The 14258-nt window shown below is 42.2% G+C and overlaps 1 protein-coding gene across 4 annotated transcripts in view; it reads right to left on the bottom strand.

Annotated features, from left to right (window-relative positions):
* Positions 1-14258, bottom strand: part of NFATC3 (nuclear factor of activated T cells 3) — a 155260-nt gene that overhangs the window by 64836 nt on the left and 76166 nt on the right. For 3 of the 4 annotated variants that reach the window (XM_050773316.1, XM_050773317.1, XM_050773319.1), the window contains exon 4: positions 5001-5200. In XM_050773316.1, the coding sequence (XP_050629273.1) occupies positions 5001-5200 (200 nt within the window). The remainder of the gene's footprint in view (positions 1-5000; positions 5201-14258) is intronic. The other variant, XM_050773318.1, reaches the window with a different exon arrangement.

Below are 14258 nucleotides of genomic sequence, written 5' to 3'. Positions count from 1 at the left end.
GCAGAGGTGCAGTGAGCCGAGATCACACCATTGCTCTCCAGCCTGGGCGACAGAGCAAGACTCCATCTCCACAAAAAAAAAAAAAAAAAAAAAAAGACAACCAGTAAAGCAGAATAAGAATCCCAAAAGGAATTAAACCACTCCAAATTGTTCATCTTCAGAAAGACACAGAAGACATTTTTTAAATGCAACAATTTTGAAAACTAAAAAAGCATTTGCCATTTATAGATAACAAATTATATAACTGATATTGAACAATTGCACTGTAGCTCAAAGCAGTATTGATCAAGTTACATCAAATTAGTGATTATTCATGCTAACATGTCAACATGGGTCTTCAAGGGAAATAGCAGAGATCATCTGTGTTATTAAGTATTGAGCAAAGGCATTCTAGCAGTAAGCTAAGTTTCTAATAGATGTGAAATAACAGTACTAGAAAGTACATCTGAAAACTCTTAAATACAAAAAACAAAAAAGCAAGCAAAACAAAACAAGAAAAAAACTCTTATGTAGCAATGAAAATAAGTATTAAATTATCTTTAAAACTACATTTATTTATTTATTTAAAGTATGTATTTATGTTTTGAGACAGAGTCTTGCTCTGTTGCCAGGCTGGAGTGCAGTGGTGCCATCTCGGCTCACTGCAACCTCCACCTCCCAGGTTCAAGGGATTCTCCTGCCTCAGCCTCCCAAGTAGCTGGGATTACAGCCACGCACCACCATGCCCAGCTAATTTTTTTGTATTTTCAGTAGAGACGGGTTTCACCATGTTGTCCAGGATGGTCTCGATCTTCTGACCTTGTGATCCGCCCACCTCAGCCTCACAAAGTGCTGGGATTACAGGCGTGAGCCATCAAGCCATTTTAAATCAAGGTGTAGCACTGCTACATTGATATTAATCCAATGTTAAAAAACAGAGGAGCTGCAAATAGCTAAGGCAATAAATACTGGCATCCTATATTTAAAGCATCTTGTACGGTAGGCTTATGGGTTAGTGTAATGGTCTTAAAAAAGAGATTAGGCTTGAAATAACCAAGCCTGTGGCTTAGTAGGCAAAACCAAGGGAATATCTACCAATTTTTCCACACCTTATTGCCTTAAAAGAACAGTAAAGACACTTAATACATACTTAAGGCTCACTTATGCATAAATTATTTTGAACCATGGTCTTATCTGTCACCTGGGAATTTTAAACCCACCATTATCTGAAACTATTATTATATTTAACCACTGTACTGAATAATATAGTTACATTCAACAAGCTACTAGGATACTAGTCTATCCTAACAATTAGCTACTGAGTAAATAGGCTCATTCATCATTAGCTACCCTGTTACCTACAGGACCTAAAAAAGGTTTCTTAGGTTTAGTAACATCCTAGTTTCCCCTTATTTAATCCTCTCTCCAATATACATAATGCTTGGGTCCTACAGAACTCCTGTTCCACAATCTACCAGTACAGAGCAGACTGAATGGTCAAGAAGTTTCAGGTATGTGTGTGGTAGGGTTGCAGGGGGAGGACTAGCTGTATGTTACTAGTCAAGTGGTATTTCTGCAGCCTGGTCCTTTCTGGTCTAATACACACAGACAGTATATGCCAGATCTGGCTGAGGAAGGGACATAAATTATGACTATTACCCTTGTTCCACATGCTAGTAAATGGAAGATGATGGAGGAGACAGGTAAATTTAGATCCTACTGCTCCAATTCTTTCACATTATTTGGGATATGAGCCTTTCCCAATTTCTTGATAATTTTTCACAGAAATTAATGTACTCTTTTCTATTTATTGGTTTATATACTATTTTCAGAAAGGATATGAGGCATTGTACAATATAGATACAAATAAAGCCAAGAAAAAATAAATAGAAAAAATTTTAAAACACAATAGGAAGTAAATCCAAGTCTAGAGTTGAAGAAATTACTATAATTACTGTAAATGAGCTTGACTATGAAGTTCCTGGAAGCCAAGGCTAAAAGTAAATGTGATAAAGTTGTTATAGGCCGTTTGTTGTATGGTAAAGCAAAATCTACCACGCCATCAGGAAACACTAACATTTTTCCTTTAAGTTGAAAGGACTGTGTGTGTGTGTGTGCATGCACACATGCATGCAATAGTGACCAACCTAAGAGAAACTGTCTTTAATAGTGGTTTTTCAGATTATGAAGTATGTTTATGGCTATTTCTCATACTGTCCCTTAAGTCAAGAAACAGAATAAACTTGTAATTTTTCTATTTAACTTGATTCGAATATCGTGCTTTGAATATCCAGAGGAATGAACGCAAACATGGCCTGCAAACTATCGTCTAGGGATCAATTTCTTGAGTTTTTGGAAAAAGATAGTTCAAAGGTGATTTTTAAATGTCCCTCTACAACTGACTAATCACATATCACATGCTTCTGATGCTATATAAAAAAGTAAGATGCCAGAACAAAAGGGAAGAAGGCTACCTGCATTCTCATTCAGAGGTTGGGCACCTTACCTTATTTGAAAATGTGTCCAATAGGATGCCTGGTGTCAATATTTTTCTCAAGAAAAAGTTTTGCTCGAGTATCTGAATAAATACAGGCTGAGATTCCAAAGTTCTTTCTACATTATAGAACACAAATGTTTAAGGCCGGTGCAGTGGCTCACATCTACATTCCCAGCACTTTGGGAGGCTAAAGCAGGTGGACTGTTTGAGGCCAGGAGTTCGAGACCAGCCTGGTCAACATGGCAAAACCCTGTCTCTACTAAAAATACAAAAATTAGCCAGGAGTGGTGGCGCACAGTGTGTAATCTCAGCTACTTGGGTGGCTGAAGCACGAGAATCACCTGAGCCTGGGAGGCAGAGGTTGTAGTGAGCCAAGATGGTGCCACTGTACTCCAGCCTGCGCAACAGACTGAGACTGTCTTTAAAAAAAAAAAAAAAGGCCGGGCGCGGTGGCTCAAGCCTGTAATCCCAGCACTTTGGGAGGCCGAGACGGGTGGATCACGAGGTCAGGAGATCGAGACCATCCTGGCTAACACAGTGAAACCCCGTCTCTACTAAAACTACAAAAAAAAAACTAGCCGGGCGAGGTGGCGGGCGCCTGTAGTCCCAGCTACTCAGGAGGCTGAGGCAGGAGAATGGCGTAAACCCGGGAGGCGGAGCTTGCAGTGAGCTGAGATCCGGCCACTGCACTCCAGCCTGGGCGACAGAGCGAGACTCCGTCTCAAAAAAAAAAAAAAAAAAAATTAAGAGTAGAGATTATCAGCTTAGCTATCTGCCTTTGCCATGAAAAAACTCCGTCACAGCCCCTTTGCAATGATTTGCTGGGTTGGGTTCTTGAGTACCGTTCTTGCAGTAGCCTGGGATGGATGTTATTCCCACCTTAAGAAAGGTCTGTGGGCCAGGTGCGGTGGCTCACGCCTGTAATCTCAGCACTTTGGGAGGCCAAGATGGGCAGATCACGAGGTCAGGAGATCGAGACCATCCTGGCTAACACGGTGAAACCCCATCTCTACTAAAAATACAAAAAAATTAGCCAGGCGTGGTGGTGGGCGCCTGTAGTCTCAGCTGCTCGGGAGGCTGGGGCAGGAGAATGGCATCAACCCAGGAGGCGGAGCTTGCAGTGAGCCAAGATCATGCCACTGCACTCCAGCATGGGCAACAGAGCGAGACTCCGTCTCAAAAAAAAAAAAAAAAAAAAAAAGTCTGTAGTGTAGTTTGAAAACAATTTCTGTAATAAAAATCTAAGTTTCCCATGCCTGGTTGTGCCTACTACCCATTGATAGGTGCCTACTCAATATCCTTCTTTACTTCTTCCTTAGTAACAGGCCCCTACATTGTTTTGTTTGTTTTTTGTTTTTAAAGACAGGATCTCACTCTTGCCTAGGCTGCAGTGTAGTGGCACTATCTCGGCTAATGGCAACCTCTGCCTCCCGGGCAAGCGATTCTCCCACCTCAGATTCCCAAGCAGCTAGGACTACAGACAGGCACCACTGCACCCGGTTAATTTTTGTAATTTTAGTAGAGACAGGGTTTCGCCATGTTGCTCAGGCTAGTCTCAAACTCCTGAGCTCAGGTGATTCGCCTGCCTCGGCCTCCTGAAGTACTGGGATTACAGGCATGAGCCATGGTGTTTGGCCTCCCTAAATTATTTGAGGTGACAATGTGTTCTGGTAAACATAACTATGTGTTCCTTACATATAAGCATGATCAATGAGATGTAGAGTTGTTAAGTAGGTTTTAGGGAAAGGCTCTTAAAAGAGGATTCAACTCCAATGGAAGTTCCCTTTTACCTTTCCTCCACACCTTTCTCTTTATTATCCCTTCTGGTAATAAGGATGTCATGGCTAGAGCTCCAGCAGCCATTTTTGATCGTAAGACAATCTTTAGGATGGAAACCACATGCTAAAGATGTCAGAGAAGAAAAAACTTGCTTGGGGCCCTAATGACTTACGCAGCTACTGTGCTAGCCCTAAAATGTCTACCTGTATATTTCTTTTATGTGATAAAACACTAAACCTCTAACTGTTCAAGCCACTGCATATCAGGTTTCTATTAGAGGCAACTATATATAATCCTAACTGATCCTTCGGTACAAAACTCTATTGCATTCTCTTTCAGAAGTTGGCCACCTTATCTTATTTGGAAATGGGTCAAGTGGGATGCCTGGAGGTAAAGTCAAAAGTTTTTCTTAAAGAAATAAAAAAATCGTAATTGTATCATAATTATTTATTGTCTACCCTATTAGATAGACTGTGGGCCATTTGATGAAAATCCAGATACAGTATTTATATCTCTCTTACCTAGGATAATGGCTTGCCTGGTAGTATATAGTATAGAAACACTTACTGAATTGAATTTTCCTTCTGGAAATATGCTACCACTCTCAGAAAATGTACTAAATGTACATTATTTACGTAATACCATTAGAACAATATTTTATATTTATATTCAAAAATATATTTACTTTTTTTCTGAAAGTATAGAGAAAAAAAGAACTGCACATTTTAGGTATATTTCAAAATACCTGGCTGACATATTGTTTTCAGGAAGAAGTGGAATTTCCAGAACTTTTGTACTGGCAATTATTATCTCTTGGCTTGCAGTAGCGACTGTCTTCCCAGTGATTCGATGCACCTGGTAAAATGCATGAGGTCGTAAATATCGATCATCTGCTGTCCCAATAAACATTTGTAGATTTATCGGCTTTTCGTTATAGCCCAGGAGCTAATCAGGAAGAATAAACATAGAAAAGCACAATTCATTATCCATTTGCATTTTACAATAAGCCAACAATAGTAAGTCTATTATATCTCTATCATATACTATTGATACACAAAATATTATTTCAAAAAATACAACCAAAAGTAACCAGTGAGCAGCCCTCCAAATTTCTTTAAGAAATAAAACATTGTATATGTTACATAAAGGGATGTGGGTTTTGTTTTTTTTTTTAAGATAAATATCTAGATAGACCAAAATTGTACAAAGCTTTCTGACTCTGCTGTAGAAAACACAAAAGAAATACTGATTCTGCTCTCTGGGCAACATTAACCATTCAGACTGGACCTCAAGATTTGGGTATATGGGAAGGTCCTCTAACAGACTGTTAAATCAGAGGCACTTTGTTTTAGTAGAAAGAGTCTGAAAACCCCTATTGTATATATTATAAACTTACAATTTCAACTGACTTAACAGGCCTGGGCTAACTGACTTTCCTTGGTATCCTTCACTACTGCTAAGGTTAACTATGTTAGACTGACATGGGAGAGCTGCTGGAGGCAAAAACAGTGATCACAAGAAAGCAGGCAATTAAAAGAAATAGAACTTGAAGATGTATACAAATAGCACTTAGGGAGACATGGATGGCTGAGTAGCACCGACTTGACCCATCTTCCTGCAGATAACAACTATAAACTGGAAAAAACATAAAAAATGACCTGATGGAGAGCAACCAAAAACAAGCAGATACTGGAGGCGAGTTGAAATATACACGTTATAACATATGTGTTATTACAAAGGGCATGTTTCCTGTTTTTATGGCTTTTAACCTGAGAAAAAGCCATAGTCCATGCCTTACAGACCAGCTAAAACTCCCATAAAAAACCTATAGCCCGTGGCCGGGCGCGGTGGCTCACACCTGTAATCTCAGCACTTTGGGAGGCCGAGGCGGGTGGATCACGAGGTCAGGAGATCAAGACCATCCTAACACAGTGAAACCCTGTCTCTACTAAAAATACAAAAAATTAGCCAGGCATGGTGGCATGCACCTGTAGTCCCAGCTACTCGGGAGGCTGACGCAGGAGAATTGCGAACCCGGAAGGTGGAGGTTGCAGTGAGCCGAGATTGAACCACTGCACTATAGCCTGGGTGACAGAGCAAGACTCTGTCTCAAAAAAAAAAAGACACACAAAACAAAACAAAACAAAACAAAAAACAGAAAACACCAAACCTACAGCCCAAAGCCTCTGGAAAGTGATAAGGAAACCCCAGAAAGGAGTCAGAGGCAGGGAGCTCCAAGCTACACATAGAAACTCTGCCCAAACCTTTCTTTGGCTGACTTCTGAAACATGATCAAACAGGACAGACCCCAAGCAGCCTAGCTAAGGCTAAAACTGAAATGAGATTTTGAGCTGCCACCAACCTCAGGGAGAGAAGTTTTCCAGGCTGACTCCAACCAAGTTAAATGCCTACTTAAGCAAACAATTTCAACAATCTTCAGGGGAGAGACAGACAGACAGACAGACAGAGAGGGAGAGAAGGAGAGAGACAGAGGGAGAGAGAGAGGCGGGGAGAGAGGGAGAGAGAGAGGCGGGGAGAGAGGGAGAGAGAAAGGGGGGAGAGAGAGAGAGAGACAGAGGCAGATAGAGACAGAGAGAGAGAGAGAGAGAGAATGTGTCTGTGCCTTTGTTTTCTATGTCTTTTTTTTTTCTTTTTTATTGCCTAATTGCTCTGGCTAGGACTTATAGCATAAAGCTGAATCGCAGTAGTGAAAGCAAGCATCCTTGTCTTGTTCCTGACGTTAGAGGGAAACCTTTCAGTCTTTAACCATTAAGTATGATGTTAGCTGTGGGTTTTTCTTTTTTTTTTTTGAGACGGAGTCTCGCTCTGTAGCCCAGGCTGGAGTGCAGTGGCCGGATCTCAGCTCACTGCAAGCTCCACCTCCCGGGTTTACTCCATTCTCCTGCCTCAGCCTCCCGAGTAGCTGGGACTACAGGCGCCCACCACCTCGCCCAGCTAGTTTTTTATGTATTTTTAGTAGAGACGGGGTTTCACCGTGTTTGCCAGGATGGTCTCGATCTCCTGACCTTGTGATCCGCCCGTCTCGGCCTCCCAAAGTGCTGGGATTACAGGCTTGAGCCACCGCGCCCGGCCAAGCTGTGGGTTTTTCAAGATTCCCCTCTATTCCCAGTTTGCTGTTTTGTTTTGCTTTTTTTTTTTTTTTGAGACGGAGTCTCGCTGTGTCACCCAGGCTGGAGTACAGTGGTGCGATCTCGGCTCACTGCAACCTCCACCTCCTGGGTTCAAGCAATTTTCCTGCTTCAGCCTCCTGAGTAGCTGGGATTACAGGAGCCCGCCACCATGCCCAGCTAATTTTTGTATTTTTAGTAGAGAGGGAGTTTCACCATGTTGGCCAGGCCAATATTGAACTCCTGACCTCAGGTGATCCGCCCGCCTTGGCCTCCCAAAGTGCTTGGGATTACAGGCACTCATGAGCCACTGCGTCTGGCTGTTTTGCTTTTTTTTAAATCATGAAAGGCTGCTGAATTTTGTCAAAGGTTTTTTTCTCTATCAACTGAGATGACCACATGGTTTTTCCCTTCATTCTACTATGTGATATATTACATAGATTAATTTTCATATGTTGAACCACTCTTGCTTTCCTGGGACAGATCCCACTTGATCATGGTGTATAATCTTTTGTAGTGTGCTGCTGGATTTGGTTGCTGAGCCTTTTGTTGAAGACTGTTGCATGTATATTCATGAAGGATATTGGTTTGCAGTTTTCTTCTCTTGCATCTTTGTCCCCATCATTATCCATTTGTTTGTTGTTGTTTTTGAGACGAAGTCTTGCTCTTGTCCCACAGGCTGGAGTGCAGTGACACGATCTTGGCTCACTGCAACCTCCACCTCCCGGGTTCAAGCAATTATCCTGCCTCAGCCTCCCAAGAAGCTGGGATTACAGGTGCCTGCCACCACACCCAGCTAATTCTTATATTTTTAGTAGAGATGCTGTTTCACCATGTTGGCCAGGCTGGTCTCAAACTCCTGACCTCAGGCGATCCACCTGCCTCAGCCTCCCAAAGTGCTGGGATTACAGGCGTGAGCCACCACGCTCAGCCAATCCATTTGACTAAAAAAAAAAAAAACTGTCCCTGCCCTACTGAAATTCTTCCATCTCTTCATGTATACAGAGCCCACCTTTTCCTCAAGGTAATTTAGGAGTTCTATTATAGTAATTCCAAAGTCTCTTTCCAATATCTAATCTAAGCCTTCTCTCAGTCTGCTACCATTGAGTGTTTTCTCTCTTTAATGTGGGCCACATTTTCGTGTGTGTGTGTGTGTGTGTGTGTGTGTGTGTGTGTGTGTGTGGTTGTTTATTGTTTTAATGGACCTTTAGTATAAAAAAGTCTAGAGACTCAAGCAGAAAATATTTACCTCCAGAAAGGGGCATGCTATTTCTTTTGTAAGGTCACAGTTCTTAAACTGTGTCTGGACTTTAACTGAAGGAATAGTCTGATTCAGTATAGCACTGGCTTCAAAGGCCTGGCGGGTGGAATGTCTCTCTCTTTTGCCTGGCACGGAATCTGAGAGCTGGCAAGATTCCAGAGGTCTACCTATGCTTCACAACCAGAGATCTACCTATGCTTCACAACCAAGTCTCCAATCCTTGAAACTGTTGGAAGATCTTCCTCTGATTTACCACCTGGCTGCTGATTTTTTAATCTATGAGGATTTCTCTATGCTCTTCAGTCTTGCTCTTTGTTTCTGAGCCTCAGGGTATCTCTTCAGCTTTGTTACTAGATCTTGGGTCTTTTGAGATTGGCTTGGAGAGATTTCTTTCAGCTCTCCTGATAATACTCCAGTCTTTGTAAATGAGAGCCTAAGTGCCTAAGGGTTTCTGCCTTCAGCAGGTAAAACTATGAAGAGAGGGGGTCTCAGTTCTCCTGCCATGCCTTCTCCTCCTTGGGATGGTAGCCTTCTTGTATTTGGTGGAGTCTTACAGGTGAGTTTTATTCCCCTCCACTTGCCCAGTCTTGGCTTTACAGTGGAATTTGTAGCCAGGCAACTTCATAATTTATTGGTTATCCTCCCTGTACCCAGAAGAAGACATTAAGACTTTTGCCTATTATTGGGTAATATAATTTTACCCAGGATATTTTTCAGTGCTGTAACATTTATAAAGAAGCAATTAAAGCTGGACTATTGCAATAGCCTTATAACTGCTCTGTCTTCCCTCTTGTTGCCCTATAGCCCATTCTCTATCCAAGAGTCAGAATAAACTTGTTAACATGAATTGGATAACTTTGACTCCCCTGCTCAGAACTCTCTAATGGCTTCCCTTCACATTTAGAACTAATTCAAATTCCCTATGATGGTTTACACAGCATAAGGTGATTAAGGCCCTGGCTAAATTGTTGGCCTTACCTTTGCCTACTCCCTCCCTTCCACAGTCTGCTCTAGCCTTACTGGCCTTATTGCATGAACCACTCAAGCTCATTCCTACTGTCAGGGCTTTCACACTAAATATTTTATCCCTCTGAAATATCATTCCCTCTGATCTTCATGCTACTTGACTTGATTCAAATACATAAAGGTCAGTTCCCTCAGAGGAGACTACAATATTTAAAATATCGTATCTGTCTCCTTATCTTGCGCTTGCCTACATCCTATATTAAGAATAAATTCCTGCCCTTTCAGGAGCTTCAGGTAAGCATATGATAAAAATCAATTAAGGCTCTATGAAAGAGAAAGGATGAAATCATGGAAACAAGTTGAGAGAGCTGAAGCACTAAAATCATGTGTGCTGAAAGTTTAAACTAGGGTGGAGGCAGGATCATAAATAGAAAATAGAAATGGAAAGGGATGAATGCAATAAATCTTTCCTAGAAGGCCCTAAAGAGATTTTCGTAACTAACTATACATAGAATAAAAGAGGGATCAAATAAGTCAGAAGTTCTGAGCTTCAGTACCCAGGAGAATGATGGTATCACTAGCAAACAAAGTATAGGCCTGGCCATCATGGCTCACACCAGTAATCTCAACACTTTGGGAGGCTGAGGCAGGAGGAACTGCTTGAGGCCAGGAGTTCAAGACCAGCAACACAATGAGACCCCCCTCTCCACACACACACACACACACACACACACACACTAGCTGAGCATGGTGGTGTGCTCCTGTAGTCCTAGCTACTTTGGAAAGCTAAGGTGGGAGGGTTGCCTGATCCCAGAGTTCAAGGTTACAGTGAGCTATGATTATGCCACTAAACTCCAGGTTGGGTGACAGAGTGTGAGACATTGTCTCTTAAAAAAATACTAATGTGAAGAAGTCACTGATTTTGGAAAAAAATGATGTCAATGCTGGTCACACTGTAGTCAAGGTAACAGTGAGACATCTATATGGAAATATGAGGTTACATAAGATGTACATGCTTTTAGCCCAGCTATAATGCTATGGCACAATAAATACAATGCTTTGCTATCTAACCTTTTTTGGGGGGGGGGGAGGAGGGGATGGAGCCTCACTCTGTCACCCAGCCTGGAGTGCAATGGTGCCACCCAGGCTCACTGCAACCCCTCCTGGGTTCAAGCAATTCTCCTGACTCAGCCTCCCAAGTAGCTGCGAGTACAGGTGTGCGCCACCATGCCCAGCTAAATTTTTGTATTTTTAATAGAGATGGGGTTTCACCTTGTTGGTCATGCTGGTCTTGAACTCCTGGCCTCAGGTGATCCACCTGCCTCAGTCTCCCAAAGTGCTGAGATTACAGGCGTGAGCCACTGCACCCAGCCTGCTATCTAATTTGATAACAAGATAACACACAGTCCACTGTGCCTCAAAATAATGACATTCGATATCTGCTTTCTTTTTCTTGACATGATGAGTATGTACTGATTATTATTATTATTATTTTTTTTTTTTTTTTTTGAGACGGAATCTCGCTCAGTCGCCCAGGCTGGAGTGCAGTGGCGCGATCTCGGCTCACTGCAAGCTCCGCCTCTGGGTTCACGCCATTCTCCTGCCTCAGCCTCCCAAGTAGCTGGGATTACAGGCGCCCGCTGCCACGCCCGGCTAATTTTTTGCATTTTTAGTAGAGATGGGGTTTCACTATGTTAGCCCGGATGGTCTTGATCTCCTGACCTCGTGATCCGCCCGCCTCGGCCTCCCAAAGTGCTGGGATTACAGGTGTGAGCCACCATGCCCGGCTGATTATTATTTTTTTAAAGTCCCAATGTAGCAATATATGTGGCACTTGAAACACTACTGAGTTTTAACTGCATCACTGTGATTTGTACTGCCCTGAGCAGTAGTGTGAAGTGATGAGAGTGCCACTTATGTTCTCTGCCTTACTCTGTCATTGTAACACAAAAGTAACCAGTCAATACATAAATGAAAAACAATAGTTATGGATGCTTAGTGTGGAATTCCACATAATTTTCAAATAACAAAATAGTATTCTTTTGATTTTTTTTACTCCAACCATGTAAAAATGTATAAAAACCACTCCTAGATCACAAGCTATACAAAAACAGGTAGAGCCAATGTGAAGGCATGTACCTGTAGTCCCAGCCACCTGAAAGACTGAGGCAGGAGGATCATTCCTGCCTCTGAGGCCAGTTCAAGGCTGCAGTGAGCTATGATTGCACCACTACACTCCAGCCTGGGCGAGAGCAAGGTTCTTTCTCTTTAAAAACAAAACACCAGGTGTAGGGCCCATTTTGGCCTATAAAAGCCATATTTTGACAACCCCTGGTTTAGAATGGTATTTCTTTTTCTTCCTAGCAAATGCTTTAACATCCAGTAGAATGGTACTTTTTTTTTTTTTTTTTTTTTTTGAGACAGTCTCACTCTGTTGCCCAGGCTGGAGTGCGGTGGCATGATCTCGACTCACTGCAATATTCGCTTCCCCGGTTCAAGTGATTCTCCTGCCTCAGCCTTCCTAATAGCTGGGACTGCAGGCACACACCACCATGCCCAGCTAATTTTTTTTTTTTTTTGGGGGGGGTATTTTTAGTAGAGATGGTGTTTCAACATGTTGGCCAGGCTGGTCTTGAACTCCTGACCTCAAGTGATCCGTCCACCTCGGCCTCTCAAAGTGCTGGGATTATAGGCGTGAGTCACTGTGCCCTAACTTTTTTTTTTCTTTTCTTTTTTTTTGAAACAGAGCCTCACTCACTTTGTCTGTCAGGCTACAGTGCAGCGGCGCAATCTAGGCTCACTGGAACCTCTGCCTCCCAGGTTCAAGTGATTCTCCTGCCTCAGCCTTCCAAGTAGCTGGGATTACAGGTACCTGCCATCACACCCAGCTAATTTTTGTATTTTTAGTAGAGACGGGGTTTCACCATGTTGGCTAGGCTGGTCTCAAACTCCTGGCCTCTGGTGATCCACCCGCCTCGGTCTCCCAAAGTGCTGGGATGATAGGCGTGAGCCACTGTGCCCAGCCTAGAATGGTATTTCTTAACTTGGACAGTATCACCCTCTGCAGGGGAAGGTGGTGGTAGAGCAGAGGCATTTTTTAAATGTTGTGAAGATGTGTTTAGTTGCCAACATAAGTGGCGTGCACTATAGGTACTTAAGGAGAGAGGGCCAGAGATTCAAATTTCACTCAATACATGGGATAACTACAGTTCTTCAAAGTGAATAGTCTACATCTCACAGAACTTGAGAATATCCCATCAGACATTCATGTATAAGTAAAATGTTTATAAACTTAGAACTCCTTACTATATATTAATACCCCCAAATGACGCAGTTTTAACATACATGAATTTTTCATGAGTACAACTTACCAGGAAAAGAGCTCATCATTTCAGAAAATCATATCATTTTCAGTAATGCCACTCAGGGAATTTAGGGTGATGATCAAACGCCTGCCTTTGTACCTGGCAACACTCACACTGATAGTGCAGGTGTGTCTAACTACTTCACTGTGTCTTCTAGTCATTATCAAGCAGGTGTAAGTGTCCAACTACTTCACTGTGTCTTCTATAGTCATTATCAAGCCTTTTCACTTTGAAACTTTTTTTTTTTTTTTAGATGGGGGCCCACTACTTTGCTCAAGCTGGTCTCGAACTCCTGGACTCAAACGTCCTCCTGCCGCAGCCACCCAAGTAGCTGTGATTACAGGTGTGAGCCACAATGCACAGTCATGCTTTTAAACTACTGTATTAGTCCATTCTCATACTGCTATAAGAAACTGCCCAAGACTGGGTAATTTATAAAGGAAAGAGGTTAAATTGACTCAAAGTCCCCCATGGCTAGGGGGACCTCAGGAAACTTACAGTCATGGTGGAAGGTAAAGGGGAACCAAGGCACCTTCTTCACAAGGTGGCAGGAGGGAGAATGAATACAGGAAAAACTACCAAACACTTATAAAGCCATCAGATCTCATGAGAACTTACTATCAAGAGAACAGTAAGGGGAAACCACAGCCATGATTCAATTACCCCCATCTGGTCTCTCCCTTGACACGTGGGAATTATGCGGATTACAATTCAAGATGAGATTTTGGGTGGAGACATAGCCAAACCATATCAACTATAATGTAGTTTATATATTTTTTCCTCTTAATAGTATTGCATTATAACTGATATTCTTAAAATTATACATGTAGTCAATTATATCACTTTTTTTTTTTGGATTCAGGGTCTTGCTATGTCACCTAAGATAGAGTGCAATGGGACAATCATAGCTCAACACAAACCTGAGCTTCTGGGCTCAAAGGATCCTTCCATTTCAGTCTCTAGAGTAGCTAGGACTTCAGGAGTGTGCCTCCAAACCTGGCTTATTTTTTGTTGTTGTTGTAGATATAGAAGTCTCGCTAGGTTGCCCTGGCTAGTCTTAAACTCTTGGTTTCAAGCAATCTTCCTACCTTGGCCTTCCAAAATGCTATTACAGGCATGAGCCACTGTGCCTGGCCTAACTGTATTATCTCTAAATTTCCATTTCATGTTAATAAAGTAGCATTACAAAATGGATGTGGGGCTTTTTTTGAGAGTCGGGCTGGGTCTGATAAGAGTTGAGAACCACTGGTCTAGAAGACTTGTAACCCAAGAGGCACAAAGAC

Source organism: Macaca thibetana, chromosome 20 (assembly GCF_024542745.1).
Source record: "Macaca thibetana thibetana isolate TM-01 chromosome 20, ASM2454274v1, whole genome shotgun sequence".
NCBI lineage: Eukaryota > Metazoa > Chordata > Mammalia > Primates > Cercopithecidae > Macaca > Macaca thibetana.
Note: the sequence above shows the minus strand (reverse complement) of the source record. Positions and strands in the feature narration are given on the sequence as shown.